Here is a 20,940-nt window from a genome sequence, read left to right as displayed (position 1 = left end):
TATATATATATATATATATATATATATATATATATATATATATATGTATGTATGTATGTATGTATGTATATATAGTATTTAAAACACTATGGTTTAAATATGAAAAAGGAAGAGAATTTTGATTATTTAACAAAAGAAGCATAAATTCCAAAAATGGCAAGAAGTAAGTTTTCTTCGTTAGTTTCTGTTCCTAAAAATCCATTTTTAAAAACACTTTAATAGGTTCTTGATTAATGTTCATGCAATGTAACCCAGCGAATGCTCTCTCTCAATGTGTTCACCAAAATAAATATTTAATTGGATGTGGTTTTCAATTAGCCATAGAAATGATAAACAAATATTTCTATAATTAATGTACTTTGTTTCCTGGAATTTATATACATACACACACACACACACAAAATTTATATACACAAACACATATTTAAAAACATTTTTTACTAAAGCTAACAACTAGTCTCTATGGATCATTTGCTACATATATATATATGTGTGTGTGTGTGTGTGTGTGTGTGTGTGTGTGTGTGTGTGTGTGTGTGTGTGTGTGTGTGTATTTATATATACACACACACACATTATATATGCACACACAAAATATTACTGCTAAAAAATCAAAACTATATTTAACCATCAAAACGAGAGCCTATGCTGCTTAGCACTTCCATTCTGATATTCATTCTGACAGAAGTAATCATGCAGTGGCATATGAAACACCATAGCAAGTACTTCCTGTAATCCTAATGAAATTGATTAATTTAGGTAATTAATGGCTTAGATAATACACCTCAATATTACTGGGAGAAGATTCTGCAGATGATTCATACATCATGTTCCACAAATGCTGTTCACACTGAAAAGCACTGTTGCCTGAGAATGCCAGAATAGAACAGTACCAAAGCAGTTGCAATCCTTAGCATCCTATCCAAGAGTCTAAAGCAGTGTTAACAACTGAGATTGCACTCATTGCAAATAAAACAAGCTTCAGTATCTCTTCAAACCTTTTTAATTGTAATGAAAAGACCTTAGCTTCTATCATAAGCACAATGCCAGGAATTTCAGAGGAGGAGACAAGCTGATCACACCAACCCCAGTACTCAACTGAAAGGATGAATGGCAAAGCTGACCGTTGCAGAATTTGAACTTAGAATGTGAAAATGGATGAAAGGCTGCTAAGCATTTTACCTAATTCCCTAACGATTCTGCCAGCTTGCCATCTTCTGTAATGAAAAGATATTAAAACATGATTTGAGACTCCATTCATTTATGTCCGATGACTTGCCTGGACAAATGTAACTCTTCCAAGACAGACATCTTGATTGGGTGATGAGGCATCAATGTCTAGCTTGGGTTTTAGTCACATTGGTCTTTTGATAGCTGGTAGCAATAGTTCACTAACTGAACTGGATGATCCTGGCCGTTGACAATTTGTCAGCATCTAGTGATATTCACCATTGATCAAATAAGTTCTCCAGCCAAAATAGTTTCTATCCATCATGCTGCATCTCATGACTTCAACATACCCTTGCTCAGATGGCTAGATGCTATTTAACCTGTAGAAGAGACCCTGACAGGTGTCACTACTCGGTGAAAGTAGATGAGGGAACAAAAGTAGCCAAGAGGTGGTTCAACACCCTTCAAAACCTTGGAACCCCCAAACTAAAGTTCCACTAACAGATGCAATTTAAAGTCACATTTTAAAGTCAAGATTTCAAATTTGAAACTACTCTAATCAAATCAAGCCTCATAAAGTGATCAATAAACATGTTTAGAGGAAATTCTTCAGAAAAGGAAGGAGAGATGTATCCATCATCCTTTGCCAGGCCTGTCAGGCCAGAGACCTGACTTCAATGCTTGCAATAGAGGGAACTTGGCTAAAATTGGCTAAAAGGTACCCATATCCCTTCTCTTTTCCCTTCCTTCTTGATCCATGCACCATTCTACTTTAAAAGGACAGAGTGGTATAAGACATTCTACAGTCCATGAAATATATGCCTTAGAGCATATTTTAAGTAACTCAAATCATGACAGATAAATATTTTGATGCAGTTAAACAAGTTAACCTGAATTGAAGCCTTTATGCAGATTACCAGGCCTAACAGCACTCAGAGACATAGATATCTATTTAGTACCTGTAGTCACTTCAGTTTCATAGTTTCACACTAGTATTCAGGAATTTGGATATGGTGACCACTGGTGCTTTGCCTGATGTGCTGGAAACTTATAGAAAAAACATCATAATGTGTCTTCAACATCAGCTTGCAGACAGCATAATTTTATAAGACATTTTCAAGAAGACAAACAGAGCAACAGTGACAAGCCCATCTTGTTTCATGCTTCAAAAACTGCAACAAATTTCAGAAAAGATTACCATGTTAAGACTATTAAATACCAGCATGAAATTATGGTACTGAACTGACAACAGGCACACACATACACGTTGTGTGTGTGTGTGAGAGTATAAATTAGAAATGGATGCATTAGGTGTGTGACAAAATTGTCATTTTGGTTGCAACTCTTAATAGTAATCATGTTAAACTCCCTCTGCTGTGTGATACCATTAAATACTACACAGTCTGAATAGGGCTTGCCTAAAAACATGTTCAGAATGATTAATTTGCAGAATGATTAAATTGCTCTGTAAATTGCATTTAAATCACCTTTATAATATGACATCAATTATCAAACACAAGAACATACGTAACAGATGAAATAAAGGAATACCAAATTCATGATTTGTGTTTATAATACGCTCACACACACATGAGCCTGACATGACATACATACACACTCACATTCATATTCCTTATAGAAGCAATATATAAAATAGGTGAAACACACACACAGAAACTTATAAAATGCACATAAGAGAAAGCATTTGCTGAATTGTTACTGTCTCTAATATTTAGGTGTGGAAGTGAGGTATTAGTAAGCAATTCCGTCGACCTGCAGCTGTTGGTTGTGCACCCGATGTCATTTTGTTCGTTGAAGTGAGACCACTATGAGCTCATGTATGAGAGAAGTATCCAATGGCCGTCCTCAGCTCTCTGCCTGAAATAAAGTTCAAATCATAGTTTTCTTTGATTTCTTTCTTTCTTTCTTTCTTTCTTTTTTTCTGTGAGTTAAATATGTATGTACATCACTTTTTTTTCACACATCCTGATGATAGACAAATTTCAACTGTAATGATCTTTAATATCAAAACCAGAGGAAAAAAACCCAAAAAACAAAAGGAATTAAAGACAGTAACACTTAAAACCAAAATTTGACATGCACAAGAAACATAAAATAAAATAAAATAAAAATAAAATTTTTTTTTAAATTAAAAAGAAAAAAAACACTGATTAATTTTTTTTTTTTTTTCTGCAAGATTAAAAAAAAATGACTTCCATGTCTTCAGATGTTTGATCACCATCTTAGTTACAACACCGCTATACACTTTTAATGAGAGGAGAGTTGATCTGTATTGATTGACTCCTCAACTAAGCTGGGACATATTTTGTTGACCCCAGAGAAGGCTAAAAGGCAAAGTTGAACTCATTAGGATTTGAATCCAGAATGTTAAGGGATATAAATACCACAAGGCGTTATGCCTGATATTCTACAGATTCTTGCAATCCATCATTATTGTTTTAAAAAGCTAACAATACACACTGTGCTAAAGTTAGAATGGCTTCTAACTAAGGCATAGTCAATCATATTCAACCCCCAGGGAAGGGTGAAGAATAAAGTTGACATGTGCTGGATTTGAACACTGTAAAGGGAGAAAAAAATCACAAGACCATAATTATGCTGTGTGGCAAGCTGGCAGAATTGTTAGCATGTTGGACAAAATGCTTTGCTTTGTGGTATTCCTTCCAACTCTTTGCATTCTGAGTTCAAATTCTGCCGAGTCAACTTTGTCTTTCATCCTTTCCAGGTTGATATAATAAGCACTAGTTAACCACTAAGGGCTGATGCAATCAACTAAACCCCTTCCCTCAAAACTGCTAGCTTTGTGCCAAAATTTTAAACCATTATTATGCTCTAGTTTCTATTAATTCTTCTGATCTATCGACTTTCTTTAGATGCTACCACTGAATTCTTTGTGCAGTACAAAACCATTATTGAAGAAGGAATACAGTAAACTGTATCTAATTTCCATTACAGTATATTTTATTGGTGCTGGCATTATTTAACCCTTTGCCTGTTCTGTGTATCATGTGATACAGAAGACACATTTCCCTGGTGTCAATGCATTTATATACAACACATAATCCCAATTATCTTCAAGCAGCAGAGTAACCTGATGCCGGTGCCACTTAAAAAGCACTAGTGATAGTACCACATAAAATGCACCCAGTACACTCTGTGGAGTGGTTGGCATTAGGAAGGGCATCCAACCATAGAAACCAAGTCAAAACAGATTATGGAACTTGGTGCGACCCTTGGCCTTATCAGTTCCTGTCAAGCTGTCCAACCCATGGAAAACAGGTGTATGATGATGATGATGGGAGCATATAAAACAAGGGCTGTCTAAAAGTCTGAAAACAAACAGACATTTAGGGAAAACTTGTAAAAATGTTTTGGCCAGGCAAATGATTAAACTTGAAATTTAAAGTAAAGAAACTAAATACTACAGATCATTTAGGCCATGTATTCTAGCATTTCTTCTTCAAACTCCCTACCTTTGTTACATTGAATATAGATTACTTTTGAATAAGCACAAGGCCAACAAGTATAAGATTTTGGGGGAAAACAAGCCAATAAATACAGGAACTTGTCAGTAAGTTAGTTACCTTCTTGAGACATGCCAACTCATAAGGGCCAGTTTCCCGGTTTCTATGGTATATAAATTCCCCACCTAGACAGGATACTGGTCTGTCGCAGGGTTACTCATTTTTTCCAGCTGAGTGGACGAGAGCAATGGGAAATGAAGCGTTTTGCTCAAGAACACAACACATCACCCAGTACAAGAATCAAAACCACAATCTTACAATCATGAGTCCAACACCCTAACCATTAATCCATACGCCTCCATAAGGACTTGGGTAAACCAACTTCAGTATGCCATTGGTAGTTGTTTAGCCCTTTAACATTTAAACTGGCCATATCTAACCCAAATGTTCTACCTGTTTTATGCTCAAACTGGCCTAATCCAGCCTCTCACATCTACCTTACTATGTCATTCCAAAAATGAAGTCACATCACCAAAATCTCAAAGTTGCAGGATAATGCATGATTAATTCAAAACAATGCGGATAGATAAGCATTACATTTGACAAAGTAGTCTGAATGCTAAATGGTTAACCCCACATCAGCCCTGATTAAGCAGGCTTATGATTAAAGGCTTATAATCATGACTATTCTACATTCTTTTTTTTTTTCATACAAAGCAGCAGGAACTACGTTATCCAACATGTCTTTTTTTTTTTAATCAAAAGTTGGTAAAGAGTGGTCTATAGAATTTGCAGCTATTCTTAGCAGGGTGTATGACCACAAAGGGGCTGCTTCCTTTACTCCAATGTTACTTGTACTTACTGTCAATAAAATAAAAAACAAGACAAAGTTAATTCTGGAGGAAGTTAAAAAAACCAGAACTAAGAAACATGAAACTAAATACACTTAAGTATTTGGTTTGGTGTTTCACTGTCTCGATCATTTCCATCAGAAATATCAAAAATATTCAAAAACTTCCAGATAACGCATTTTTTTTCCTCATCAAGTCCAACTCTCTTCTAGTGCATGCATGCAGTCTGACACCAAGTTTTGTAAATAAACTTGTTATGAGCTAATGATGTATAGCTGCCAAACCTGTAACAAACAGCAACCAATTCTCCCTCAAACTACAACCTAGTCATGGGAAATGAAGGTTACATTAGATACTGTAGCTCTAGCTACACAGCCTAATAGCAGACAGGATGGTCACAGCTGGAATGATTCAACTCAACAAGAACTGACCCAGGAAGCAGACAGCCACAACAAATTAGTAACAAATGCTAACGGATACATTATTTGGTTTTATTAACCTCATTATTCTGTTTTATAAAATACTGTGCAATCGAGTACTATATTTGCCATGCATGTCAAATACAAGAGCCCATGATGATCAACAGAGTTTAAACCATCTGAAAATCACAAAATAGGAAAAAGGAGAGAGAGAGAGAGCAAAGATTCAGGTTATCAGTAATAATGATTTTTAACCCTTTTGAGACATGGTGTTTCGATATGTGTAGCCAAAAAGACCACAATTTTTTTTTTCTCGAAATACATTTACTGAAAGATGATCTCTGATTAGCCATTACACTTCAAAACCAATCATTCTCAACATTTATCCCATTGGGCTGATGGATCAGCCTCAAAGTCCTTTCAGCTTGTATCAATCGACCTGGGTGTCCCAAGAGGGTCAACATAGGTACAAACCCACACAATTTGGGAAAGAACTGTTAATATTACTGATCTCAGCTAAGGCAGCAAGCTAGCAGAACTGGTAGCTTGCCAGACAAAATGCTTAGCAGCATTTGTCTGTCTTTACATTCTGAGTTCAAATCTTGCCACGGTCAACTTTGCCTTTCATCCTTTTGGGGTGATAAAATAAGTACCATTGAATATAGTGGCTGATTTAATTGACTTAACTCCTCCTCCAAAATTGCTGGCCTTGTGCCAAAATTTTAAATCAATACTATTGATCTCAGCGCTTCACAAACACATTTTATTAACTTCCAGAAGGATGAAAAGTTCTAGTGGGATTAAAATATTAAAAAGTATAAAATATACCATGGGGCCACAAACACAGGACATCTTGCTATTTTAACCAATCCACCCCCACTTATTCCATCAAAATAATTCACTAATCTCAAAACAGCCATGTTTATACGTGAAGATCTTTAGAGAAATAGTTGAGGGCTCAACGGAAATCTTGAATATTCTCTCACATACTATAAAGAGTCTGCAAAAAATAGATCTCAGTTCTATTCTATCTATAAGATCTCATGAATTTACATTTGCAGCAAGACAGCGCCTTCACAAGAGTGGTATCAAATTCCCACATTGAACAACATCAGACAATTACTGCAGCAGCATATACGGTAGTACTCAAGCATGGCGCAAGGCCCTAGAGTCAGCAGTTCTTATGAGCAATTTAAATTATATTATTCTTTTATTTATTTATTTGTTTCAGTCATTAGACTGTGGCCATGCTGGGGTATTGCCTTGAAGAGTCTAAGTTGACTGAATCAACCCCCAGTAATTTTTTTTTTTTAAACCTAGTAATTATGCCATTGGTCACTTTTGCCAAACTGCTAATTTTAGAGGACATAAACACACCAACACCAATTGTCAAACAGTTGTTGGGGACAAATACAGACATACACACATACATACACACAATGGGCTTTTTTCAGTTTCTGTCTACCAAATCCACTCACAAGGCTTTGGTCAGCCCAAGGTTATAGTAGAAGACACTTGTCCAAGGTACCACAGAGTAGGACTGAACCTGGAACCATGTTGTTGGGAAGTGAGCTTCTTACCGCACAACCACTCCTGCACCTATGAGAACTTATTTAGAATACATTCTTAGAGAGAGAGAGAATTTTACTCGCACCTGTGCAAGCTTTTGTTTTTGATGTCAACAAAACAAAATTAAATGAGATTTCCAAGACAAGATTAATTAAAATTTGATTTTGTCAACCCTTGTGCAAATACATTCCTTAAAAAAAAAAAAAAAAGAACCACTGCCTATGCTGTATTCCAATTCATTTCGGAACAAAATCCAAATTGAAAGGATAAAAAGTGAGTGAAAGGTTTTATAAAATAACTTCCAAGCTATTAAGCTTGTGTTTGGAACAACTAAATTAAAAGCTTTTACATAAAATTATGATGGAAGGTTCTAACTTAGATATCAACACCTCAAAATTGACAGTGTTGTATCACAGAACCAGAGATCTCTGACAAATCAGTATGGAAAGGGATTAACTCGTTAGCATAAGGATTACTCTGTTAAATCTAATGCTTATTTATTTACATTGTTTTAAATTGATTATGCATTGTCTCATAGCTTTCAGATTTCAATGAAGTGATTGTTTTTAGAATGGCATTTGTAGGGTAGCTGTGAGAGGCCAGATGTGGCTAGTTTGAACATAAAGTAGATAGAATATTAGGGTCAGGTATAACTGGTTAAGATGCTAAAGGGTTAAGCTGACAAAAAAAAAAATAAATAAATAAATAAAGTTCAGTTTGGATGCAGCAATGATAATCAACCTTGTCTTTTGAATTCAAAAGGATTCAATTTGACAGATTAGAGTTAGTGACAGTTTAATGGGTTAAAACATTTTCCCAATGTGACTTCTAAAAATTTTAATTCTTTCTTTATTCCGTTTATTTATTTATTTATTTTTTAATTTTTTTTTTTGCATTTTATTTGTTCTTTTATTTTGTAATTCATATATATTATATTTCTTTTTTCATTTAAGGTTGATTTTAACCATTATAAGATTTCTGAATAATTCTGAACTTGATTTATTATATTTTTTTTGTTGTTGTTTTTTATCCTGAATTAAAGAAATCAATCAAACAATAATAAATCAAATCATTATTTTATTTTCCATCTTACAAGTGTGAGAAAGACAAGTCAATTGTTTGATTTCCTTTATTAATTTTGTTCATAAAACATAGAGATATCCATTAAAGTGTGATTAGCATTATTGACTTGTGAAGTGTTGAGATATGAAAAGATTTTATGGAGAGCATAACCGGAGGAAGGAAAACAAAGTGAAGTAGCAGTGATCATAAACTGAAACTACACTGTAAGCTCAGGCCACCAAGAAAAATTCCATTTGCATACACTACACAGTGGCATAAACAAAAAGGTATTTAAAAGAGACAGAGAGAGGTGGGGAGCAAGGAAGAGGGTGAGAAAGAGAGCGGAAGTAGAACCTAAAAGACTAAAATCAATATGTACAGTTTTAACCCTTTGCCTGTACTCAGTGTCATATGCAATATACAGAACATATTTCCCTGTATCTACGTATATGATACACATCCCCATTTTTTTTCAACTTCTAGAATATCTTGAGACTTATGAAAGGAAAAGTTTTCTTAGAATGTGTGAAACAAGGGCTAACAACAAACAACATGTAGGGCCAACTAATGAAAATGCTTTAAAAAGGCAAAGGCTTAATGAAACATTTCCAGATGAAAAGGTTAAGGTTTTTACAGTTAACTTTCCATAACAGAAAACATTTAACACTAATCTTACAGAAGATTTAAATTGTTTAAATCTTTAAGAAGATTTAAACAAATGACCTGAGCACTGGGCTACCAAATTACAGATCATGACCTGCTAGAAATAATAGCAAAATCTCTTTGAAATTATACCTATTGTCTTAAGAGAGAAAGGCACATTAAATAGTATGACACAAAACCTGAATAAAAAAAAAATACAGGATGGTAACGGTTATAATGATTTTGATCATCAGGAATGATTGATGAGGAGTAGTAAACAATAATCTGTCAGTTATAGGGAAACCCCAACATTTTGAATCCAACAGGCAATCATATACAAACAGTATGATATGGAGTAAGTATAAAAGTAACTAAATGCCATCACTGGCTTTAATGATGAGTCTTCCAGTTCTCTACAACCTCTCTTCACTTGCAGTGCACTTATATTCTTTTCAAAATTAGATGACACACCTGAACTAAAACTATAACTAAAAGTATAAGGGAAAAATTATATTCAGCTTACACTGTGGCACACCTAGCATCATCTCATGGCACACCAGTGTGCCATGGCATACCAGACAACAAGGGTTACATAAGCGTGCTCTACAACATAGAAAGATCTGAAATTTCAGACAAAGATAACCATGATCAACCCTAACAGAGTGCTCTCCATGTAATCCTAAGGCTGAATCAAGATGACATAGCATGTGACAAGGCTGGATGCCTGAATTACAGTCACAACCCATCCAATGGCTTCCACAAAAATTACTTTCTATCTAATTTCATTCACAAAAATTCAGTCAACCTGATACTGTGGTAAAATGCATTACCCAAAATATCATTCAAGTCAGACTCTCATGATGATGAAGTAAACTTTTTAAACCATTTATCAGTGTGTGTGTGTCTGTGTATAATTATGGTCAATGACTGATATTGATAAGATGAACCTTAAGGTTTCTAATTGAACACAATTTTAAATATACTCTCTTGTAAAAATTAAGAAAATACAAAATTTTACACTTCAGTTTATCACAATCAAGCATCAAATATAAACTTTGTATGTGGAATCCTTTCACTTTTTGTAAACTAAAAAACAACTTCCCCCCTCAAATTTCCCTGCCCCTCTCAAAATTCCTTGTCTTGCAACTTACTTGGTGACCATGCCAGAATTAGTGCTACATAAAAAAGCATCCAGTCCACACTGTAAAGTGGTTGGCATTTGGAAGGGCATCTAACTGTAAAAATCATGCCAAAGCTAACCTCACCTGTGCTAGGGCCACATAAAAAGCACTGAGTCCACTCTGCAAAGTGGTTTGTGTTAGGAAGGGCATCCAGCCATAAAACCCCTACCAAAACAGACACAGTAGCCTAGGGTCGTCTTCTACCTGGTCAGCTCCTACCCATGCATGCATGGAAGATGGACATTAAACAATGATGGTGAAACATGCAATATGATGCTATCTCAGCCGAAAGGCCTTTATATATATATATATATATATATATATATATATGCATATATTCATATATATGATGGTGTCCAGTGTCGTTTTCCATTATATTGTGTCCTTATTTTGTTGTTTACCATTTGTTTGTGTTTTATCACACTCCTTTATGTCCTTTCACTTACTCTAGCAATGTTTTGCTGATGACACCACCACACTGAATAATCATATTGATAATGGCATGAAATTATGAAGATTTTTGGTTAATAACTGAATGGAGATGAGCAGGTCCATGTCTTTGTGTTTTTACAGTGTGTTCTTTTGTTGTCCTTCGGTGCAATTTTTTACTATACATTTATTAGACACACGCATACACACTAAGGTATTGCTCAGAGGAATTTGTCCAGGTTCATTTAAATGTACAAGATCTTTATCTTTGTCACTATGATATACATACACTACCACGATCATCATTATCGTTGCTTTACTATCCACATTTTCCCATTCACATGAGGCAGACTTGAGCCTATTGAGGTACATTTTCTACAGCTGAATTCCCTTTTCATCGTGAACCTTCACTTGTTTCCAAGCAAAGTAATATTTCCCTGTTGCCATTTAAAATGAATAACACAACACAACGCAATTATCAGGCCATACCAAGACAAGGAGCCACAAATATATACACTCACACACACATACATACACACACACACAGAGGATTCTTTCACTTCCTTTCTATGAAGTCTACTCACAAGGCTTTGGTCACCACAGAGCTGTAGATAATATGTGCTCAAGTTGCCATGCAGTGGGGCTGAACCTCAAACCATATGATAGAGAAACTACTTGACCACATAGCCACACCTGTACCTATACCCATCTAACAATCTAGCTGTACATCTATCTATATCTATATATATATATATATATATATATATATATATATATATATATCTTGATATCCATCTATCTACACACACACACACACACACACACACATATATATATATATACTGCCACTGCTTCAGATCATTTAGAAGGCAGAAACCTTTTACATTGTTTATTAATAACAGCAGTTAAACCAAACTGACTTCGGTCCTCAAAGAAACAAATGGTTAACAGAATGACCCTAAACATGACAGGAAAGAAATTTTGCAACCGAAGTAGAAGCTAAACTGTAAAAAACAAACTCTGTTAAACAAATGGAAGCAAAACAACCATCTCACCAAATATTTCAGCTGGCACAGACACACAACCACATGCTGAGTTTGACAATGATACAGTGCTGGTCAGATAAAAATCTAAGGTGTGTTGTTATGGCATGTACTCAGCCATAACAGATAGAAAGTATTTAATTTAATTACTAACATGACTGATGAATGAAATGTAGAATTATGCAAAGAAATGTAAATAATAATAATAATAATGGCTTCTTTTAGCTGCCAGAGAAGCAATGGATGAGGGGACATGACAAGGACAAATTACAAAAGCAGAAACATAAATCATGATAATTCTAGCAGAAGCTAACTGCATAAAAAATATAGATAGATAAAAAAGAAAAAACAAATAGAAACGTAACATTACTTAGATGATGCAATGTGTTGCAAACCAGACAATATGCTTGTGTGGTTAATTCTACATTCATGAGAAGAGATATATCAATTACCTAATGAAAAGGTCGCACATACAGATAGAAAGAGAAGACACAAGCAAGCACACACACACACACACACACACACACATACATACATACACAGTACTAATTTCAAATAAAATAGATAAGGAAGCTACTACTACTACTACTACTGATAAAGCTCCAGCTACTATTACTATGACATACCACACATATTCTTGACTAATCAACAACCGCAGAGCATAAGGTGCTAGATGAGTGAACCAAAGCGACCGCAGTTCAATCCCAACTAGTGACCAGGCAATATTACATATCCCAGTCAGAACAATTCAACAAATAACTAACACAGCTATTTGCTTTATTGCTTATGTCTTCCTTTTCTTCTTTGATTACAAGAGTTCAAATCTAAGTGGGTTATTTGGGAGTCTCTGACTAGTTGCTCAGCCTGCACGAAATAGCAGCCAAAGCTTCTTCAAATCATATAGTCTTAAGAAAAAGAATGGACACAGAATATATAGGACTACATAATAGAAAGTCTTAAAATAAGATGGTATGGCCAAGCTAGATTACAAGGATTCCTTATTTTACTCCCAGAATGGTTGGGAATTAAGTTTACTTTGCAATAGTGAGTTCAAGTTTGCCATAGTAATTTTTGGTTCAGTTCCAGTATGCAGTACCTTGGTCAACCTAGACCCTAAGTGAATGCTGGTAAACAGAAGCAGGGTGGAAACTGGCCAGAAAGAGAGAGATTGTCTTTGTTCTTGGGTAGTTGTCTTAAACCATGGCCTGGGTTAACAGCACCACCAGCTAATTGTGTGCCTTTAACCAAATGTGCTCTCTGTTTTAAGCAAAGAAGCCCCAGTGTGAGGACAACTGCCTCCCTCGCTTTCACTAGCCTCAAAAACAATGAAAAAAGTTTGTGGTCATTACCTTTTACCTTTGTCCAAGTCATTAAAAATATTGTATTCTTCAGTTTGACTTAACATAGGTCAGCAACAAACTGAAACTTCCTTGGATGGGGGAGAGAGAGAGAAATGGGGGCAATATATAGTAATTGTAATACTTATTTATTCATTTTATTTCATTCAGTCACAGGATTACAGCTATGTTGGGGCACCATCATGGTGGAATTTTTCTAAAAACATATATTCACCTATTGTATTTCACCAATATTTATCAAATAGATTTGCAACATAATGGGAAGCAACTTGGTACAAGTTTACACCAGTAAAACAAAATACACACAAAAACAAGCAAGCTTTTGTATAAATTACATCCACTAGATGTCACTCACAAGGCATTGATTAATACCATCATCATCATAATCATCATTTAATGTACATTTTACACGATAATATAAGTCGGACAGTTTAACAGGATCCAGTGGGCTGCATTTTGCTACATGTCAGTTTTGGTTTCTACAGCAGTATGCTTTTCTTAATACCAACCACCTTGCAGTGTGTATCAAGTGCTTTTTTCGTGCTGCTAGAGCTGGTCAGGCTGCCAAGTAACCTGTGGCCAGAAAAGAATATGTGTCTTAAGTGTTGTGCAGAGGGATAGAACCTGAAACCATATGATTGGGAGGTGAACTTATTATCTACACAGCTATGCTTGATGGAAATTCTATTAAACCTTTTTTAGAGGGAGACAGTATAAAAACACACTCTCCCGAAACCATGACCACCATCACCACAACCAGTTCAACATTTGGTTTTTCACTCCAGAGCTAGAATACTTGCTTTGGTAATTTCTTACAGTCAAATTTAAATAATTAAACTCTTAGAAACAGGAAGTATAAGTCTACATGAAATTTGTTATCTTGTCAAATTCTTTTATTGAGCATCGATTTGAGATTATTCTGGAGAAGAAGAAAAATATCTGTATAAAAAAAACCTGAGAAAGTGAAAAACACCACTGCACTAATAAATAAAAAAAATCACAAGTGCGAGTATGTAAATCAATGATAGGTTAGTGACTGAATATCTGCCAATTACTTGAATAGAGTTTTTTTTCTTTTTTCTCTCCCACAGAAGTAGTTGAAAATATTGGTTGGAGGGAAATGAAGGTTCCTTTTAAATTGTGTGTGTGTACATAATAGCAATTAGACTTTACATGAAAGAATTTCTTCAAAAGGTGGTGGTATAGAATTCATTACTTCATTGTGATGGCCGACTAAATTTAGAGTATTTTTAACATTAAAATTCTATGCCAATTTATAACCTTTACAGAATAGGGTGCCAAAATCATTTTGAAATTTCCAAGTTTATATGAACTCAATGTTTCATTTTGCACACTTTTAATCAGAAAAAGCCAGAAAAAAAGAAAAGAAAAAAAAAAACTAAACACCGTATAATGTCTTCAATGAAAGAAAATAACAGCAAAGGAGAATACTTGCCAAACATGAGAGAAAGTAAGGCAGAGCTGAGCAAAATACAAGAGACAACATACCAACACGTCTAAACATTTCACTATTAAGATAATTTATTACATCTCTTACTTTCTGAATATAGAAACAGCACTCAGAGTGAAACTTTAATTAGAAAGACTTCAGTTTTGTTCATTGATTACAGAAGTTATTGAATTATATCAGTTAAGTCAACCATAAACTGAAATTATTAATAAAACTTGTCAAGTCTTCCAAAAACAGAAAATAGTAGGAAATATTGATTTTTGGTAGAGTGTTTTAAGAATAGCTAAAACAGGTGCATCATTATCAACTAATAATTCAGATGTTTCTATTGCGTATCATTAATCATCCGTCAAGGAATGACCGCATCAAGATAAATAACCTTTGACATTCCTTCCAGTCCACTCTCTTTTCATACATTACACATCAGAAGCAAGTACGTACCAGTGCTGACAGACATCACACCAACGATTAAGAATGAATTATTATTTTAGTTAAACCAACAAAGAAAACTGCTTTCACGTGGTCACTTGCCCTTCTGGAAAGTGTAGCCAAATTCCATCAGTTAAATAAAACAACTGCACATTTGCAGACGGGACGCCCTATCATATACATCAGTTCAATCAGAGCTTAAGTGAACCAAACAATAATAGTTGTCTGAAATCTGAGGAGACTGATAAATGCCTACATCAACAAAAATTAACTGAAGACAAAAGAAAAAAACAAAGTGTTTTAGCGTCCCTTCACCTTGAATCTGATTTTCTTTATGATACAGAAAAATCTGTCTGGAGGTTTTCTTCAAAATTACATGCTTAATACCTTAACAGTATAATGAAGAGAAAGAATATTGTTATATTTTGGGATTAATTTTTTATTCTTTTACTTGTTTCAGTTGTTTAACTGTGGCCATGCTGGAGCACTGCCTTTAGTTGAAATCAACCCCAGGACTCATTTTTATTAAGCCTAATACTTATTCTATGGGTCTATTTTGCCGAACTGCTAAGTTACAGGGACGTAAACACACTAACATTGGTTGTCAAGGGATGGTGAGGGGACAAACTCAGACACACACACACAAACATATATACAACGGGCTTCTTTCAGTTTCCATCAACCAAATCCACTCACAAGGCTTTGGTTGGCCCGAGGCTATAGTAGAAGACACTTGCCCAAGGTTCCACACAGTGGAACTGCGCACTATATAATCGCCCATGATGGACTAGGCGGAGCAAAAGGATACACATAAATGGAAAAGGGCTGCTGAAGAGGTCACAGATGTGTGACAAAAAATTTCCAGAGAATGGACATAAAATAAAATAAGAACAATAATAAATGAGTGATGAAGGAATATATAGTGCATGTGTAGCGTACTTGGAAGAGGAAAAAGAGAGAAAAAAAAAAAGACCATCCCGAAATGTAACAATATCTGTTTCAACACATGGTTTCACATCAAGAATCTTTCAAAACCAATCCGTAAACATAATGGAGAGAGAGAGAAAAAGAGAAAAAAACAGAAATGTCAAAACAAAAGCAGTTTACATATTGCACAAATTCTTAATATATTTGTATGAATAAGACTTGGTTTTTAACCTATTGATAAGGGCAATAAGTCTAAAACCCATCTAACTGATGCTTGCATGGAAATGCAGACTAAAGAGGATGATGCATTGCAATTAAAGGAATAACAGGTTAAAAAGTAAAGTATACCAGCAAAATGATCACATACCAGTCTACCAACTTCTCTTACAGTATGGCTTACCCTGTAGCGTTGCTTCTATGAAACTTCCTTTCCTTTTTCTCTCTCTATTTATTATTATTGTTTTCCTTCTTGAGTGACAAAGGACCTCTGCCCGACATGTTGAGCACTCTTCCGATAAAATGTTCTGCCCAAAACACTAGACTTCTCTCTTCTTCCTCCTATGATCACTAGTGTAGCTAGATGGGATGATCCACCCCAGGCGGCACCACTTTTGGGTCTGCTTTAGGCAATATGTATTTTTTGTGGGGGGCCCAGGGGCAAAAAAATGAAGGGCTGCCTTGGGTAGCACACACTCTAGCTACACTAGTGCCCATGATAAAATTCATTCCACAGTTTAAACTATTTGTACTCACTTATTTGCATTGATGTAGACCATTGCTATTACCCCCTTTCCCCCCTCCTACCCAGATTCTACAGATTTACCATAACAAAAAGGTCATCTGGAAATTAAAATCCTGATCAAAATTTCATTGAAATATAAATGATACAGTGAGATTCAAAATAGAACCAACAGGCATGGCTTTATAGGTATGGACACGGCTGTGTGGTGAAGAAGCTCACTTTACAACCACATGGTTTTGGGTTCAGTCTCACTGCATGGCACCTTGGGCAAGTGTCTTCTACTATAGCTCCAGATTGACCAATATAATGTAATTGAATTTGGTAGATGGAAACTGTAGATGCCTGTCATACAAATATAGTTGTGTGTATCCACTATTACATGATAACCAGTGTTGGTTTGTTTACATCCCCCAAACTTGGCAGTCTAGCAAGAGCCCAACAGAATAAGTAAGTACCAGACTTACTAAAAGAAAATATATTGGGGTTGACCTGTTCAACTATATATTCTTCAAGGTGGTGCCCCAGCATGGACACAGTCCAATGACTGAAACAAGTAAATGATAAAAAAGTAAATTATATAAATGAAGCAGTTAAAGACCCTCTATACAGATGCTCAGATTGCTAGAAATAGCTGCAAAATTTCCTTCAATTGACACCCTACTGTCTCTAAACAGGAAGAATGCATTGGATAATATAGTCACAAGTACAGTATCTTTGAGAGAGTAAAATAAATGGGTTAGTTAAGGCTTGAACATCTGATCATTGTTTCTGCTCTATGAGGACTAACATAGGGTTAAACAACAAAAAACAACCACTAGTGTACAAAGTTATATTTTATTAAAAATCTTCTGAAATCTTGATTTCAAAGGAAACTAAGTGAAACACTTAAGTCTACTTATTAGAAATACAGTAATAAAAGGCTTAATTAAACTAAAAGAAAAAGAAATAAAATAGAAGAAAGAATGATATGGTAATGGCTGATTGATCTTCAGGCTTCAATAGTTTACAGTAGTGGAGTTTGAAATTTTACCAACGTTTAATCAATATTTCAAACTTTGCCACTGACCCAAGATTAATCAACTAAGTGCCGTACATAGTTAAATATGGCAGAAACTTCAGATAATTAAAAGAAAAGTTTAATTAATTAAATACTAGACACCGGATTTCAAAACAAAAATAATGGGTGAGTTGAAGTGTTTGTAGGTATGTAACCAAATATTCTTCAGTCTCGATGCTGCTGCTGCTGATGTTGAAGGGAAGGGCATGCTCCAATGCAGCTTGGCACCAAAGCAACTTCTGATTTCCTTCAGAACTCTAGCTCCAGCAGTCAATCCTTTTGTTATATTTCTGAAGACATACAATGCCTTTGTTTTAAATGGTGCTTAAAATAATGATGAATTTAGCAAAATAACTTTGTCGTTATTAAGATGGTGTCTGGAAGAAATTAACAATATATTTTCGATAACGTTTTAATTTAGATCACTTAAAAACAAGAAGTTTATAACACAGAACAAGGGGCAGTCACAGGCAGATTTGTATCAAAAGTGTTAAATCAAGTCCAGTATATGACTAGTATTGGCACTTTATTTCAGTGAGAGGGAAATGTAAAAAGCTAGAATAAACACCAAAAGACATTTATGTCTGACATCTAAGATTCTGCCATCAACTGCTCTGAGCTAAAGTGTTAAGTGGCTTCAAATACTGAGTTGGAAAATTACTGAAGTTAAAATTCAAGGTCTCAAATCCAAGTATAGATAAACTACCCAGCTATAGATAGAAATAAGACCTGATTCTTACCAAACAGGCAGAAACACTGGGCTGTATCTAACCATGTCGAGGCTAAGCTAAAATGCCATAAAAGTTTTTGCCAATTTTTATTAAAGATGGAAAGCTAATCAAATAAAGTTTAACCAAGCCTGAAATGTTAAGCTTAAAAATAAACGCAACACATCACTGGTTATCTGTATAATTTAGCTTAGAGAATTAATAATGCAAAGACAAAAGTTACATGGAAAAGTCATGGGTTCAATTCCCAGGCCAGATGACACATTGTGTCTTTGAGCAAAACTCTTCATTTCATGTCACTTTAATCCACTCAGCTGAAAATGAGTACCAGTGATACTTAAGGGTTAAGCCTGTGGCAACTCATTCTGAAGAAGTGCCTTCTATTCTCAGTCACCAAAGAAACTGAAATAGGATCCTGCATAATGGGCCTGCTAGTACAAGAATACAATAATGCTCCCTGCATTAAATATATGGATGCAAATATAATGACTTTGTTTTAATTATGCACAAGGAAACAGTTTCAAACCTGAAAGAATTAGTGGGGGGGGGGATAGTAATTGTTTCTAGCATAGATGCAAGGACAGAAGTTTGGGGAAGGAACAGCTGATTATATTGACCGCAGTAGTTGACTAATACTTACTTTGGGAAACCTCCAAAAGATAAAAAGGTTGACCCAGGCAAAATTTAAACTGAGAATATAAAAAGCCAAAGCAAATTTTACAAAATATTTGGTGCGAAGCTCTAACAGTTTTGCCAATCGATCACCATGATGGTGATGGTAATGATGATGGCGGTGGTTATATAGTGGTGGTGGTATTGGAGGGGGTGGTGATAATGATGATGATGATGATTTCTCAGATTGGCCCAAAGCCACAGATAGAGAAGTATAGCAAATTGGTTATTTATTTTAGGAACCCCCAGAAGGGCAAAAATACAAAGACAGCACAGCAGGAATCTAACTCAAAATGTGAAGAGACACAGTTGACTACAATGTATTTTTGCACAACACTCAACTGGTTCTGCTTATATGATATCCATGGTGGTGATGACAGTGAGGATGTTGATAGTAGTGATGATGGTGATGGTGGTGGTGATGTGGTGGAGGTGGTGATGACGGTGGTGGAGGTGGTGATGACGGTGGTGGTGATGTGGTGGAGGTGGTGATGACGGTGATGGTGATGATGATGATGGTGGTGGTGATAATAATGGTGGTGGTGGTGGTGGTGGTGTTGATGATGATGATGGTGGTCCGATGGTGGTAGTAATAAGTGTCAAGGAGTAGTGATGCAGCTGATAGTTATGAAGATGGTGGTAACAATAACAATAGTGCGTTGTGACAATAGTTTTAACTTCATAAGCAAGTCAGACCTTTGTTATTGACATAGATAGTTGGGCTAAGTTCAGAAACAATAACAATTGTCCCCCACCACCAACCGAAGGACAATTAGATGCCACATGCACACACACACAAAATGAATGTCAAGCACCAACTAAAATAGAAGGAAGTAGCTGCTGAATAGCTTCATCACCATCACCACTATCACTACAAACAGGAAGAACACATTGGATATGGCAGTCAGTCCTTCTCTAAGTCGAAGAAAAAAAAAGGAAAGGAGGGATGGTCAAGGATGGAATGCATTTATTCAGAGATCTGCTGAGTGAAGCCCAATCTCAGCACAAGTACAGCAGTTTGGTCAAGAAGATCACTTCAGGAACTGTAAACCCTAAGTTTCGGGATTCAATTTCTCAACACAGAACTTGAGCTGACGTCTTCTCTAATAGTCTCATATTGATTAATAAATGCATGGGTGTTATTTGATAGACCATCCAGCAATAGAAACCATGTAAACCTTAAATGGAATGCACGAAAATAATGATGTGGTTCTCCAACTCATCAGGATGGCTTTAATTTTGAACATGAACTGAATGGAATTGTGACAATTCGCCCAACCCATGCCAGCAAGGAAATAAAACATTAACTCACATACACACATCTATAAAAGTCTGTATGTACATTTTTACACCCTCCATCATATACCAGTAAAGGATGTAAACATTGACTCACACACACACACAAATCAACAAAAAACAATGGTGCTCTTTGAATGCTGTATACAAAATTAAAAACATTCACTTGTCTACCTCACAATCAAAAATGCAGTGAACTAATGTTTTGGCCGACTGTTGGAAATCTACAAGAAACAATGCTACTGTTCACAAATTACTATCTAAAACCAAAACAACAAACATATCCCCATCACCAAACATCTTTAAACTAATTATAAACAAATAGGTTTGTATTGTATGAATGCAAAATAAATATATACATGTGTGTGTGTGTGTGTGTGTGTGTGTGTGTGTGTGTGTGTGTGTGTGT

The 20,940-nt window shown here is 35.4% G+C and overlaps 1 protein-coding gene across 2 annotated transcripts in view; it reads right to left on the bottom strand.

The window, feature by feature from the left end:
• The window catches only part of LOC106884438 (guanine nucleotide-binding protein subunit gamma-1), a 294,231-nt gene that overhangs the window by 33,440 nt on the left and 239,851 nt on the right, over positions 1-20,940 (bottom strand). Inside the window, exon 3 of one of the 2 annotated variants that reach the window (XM_014935824.2) lies at positions 2,944-3,048. The exons of the other annotated variant lie outside the window; for it this stretch is intronic. Within the exon in view, the coding sequence (XP_014791310.1) occupies positions 2,944-2,974 (31 nt within the window). The 5' untranslated portion in view covers positions 2,975-3,048. The remainder of the gene's footprint in view (positions 1-2,943; positions 3,049-20,940) is intronic. 2 annotated transcript variants of the gene reach the window in all.

Source organism: Octopus bimaculoides, chromosome 8, assembly GCF_001194135.2.
Source record: "Octopus bimaculoides isolate UCB-OBI-ISO-001 chromosome 8, ASM119413v2, whole genome shotgun sequence".
Taxonomy (NCBI): domain Eukaryota; kingdom Metazoa; phylum Mollusca; class Cephalopoda; order Octopoda; family Octopodidae; genus Octopus; species Octopus bimaculoides.
The sequence above is the reverse complement of the archived record's forward strand: the minus strand, read 5'-3'. Positions and strand labels throughout refer to the sequence as shown.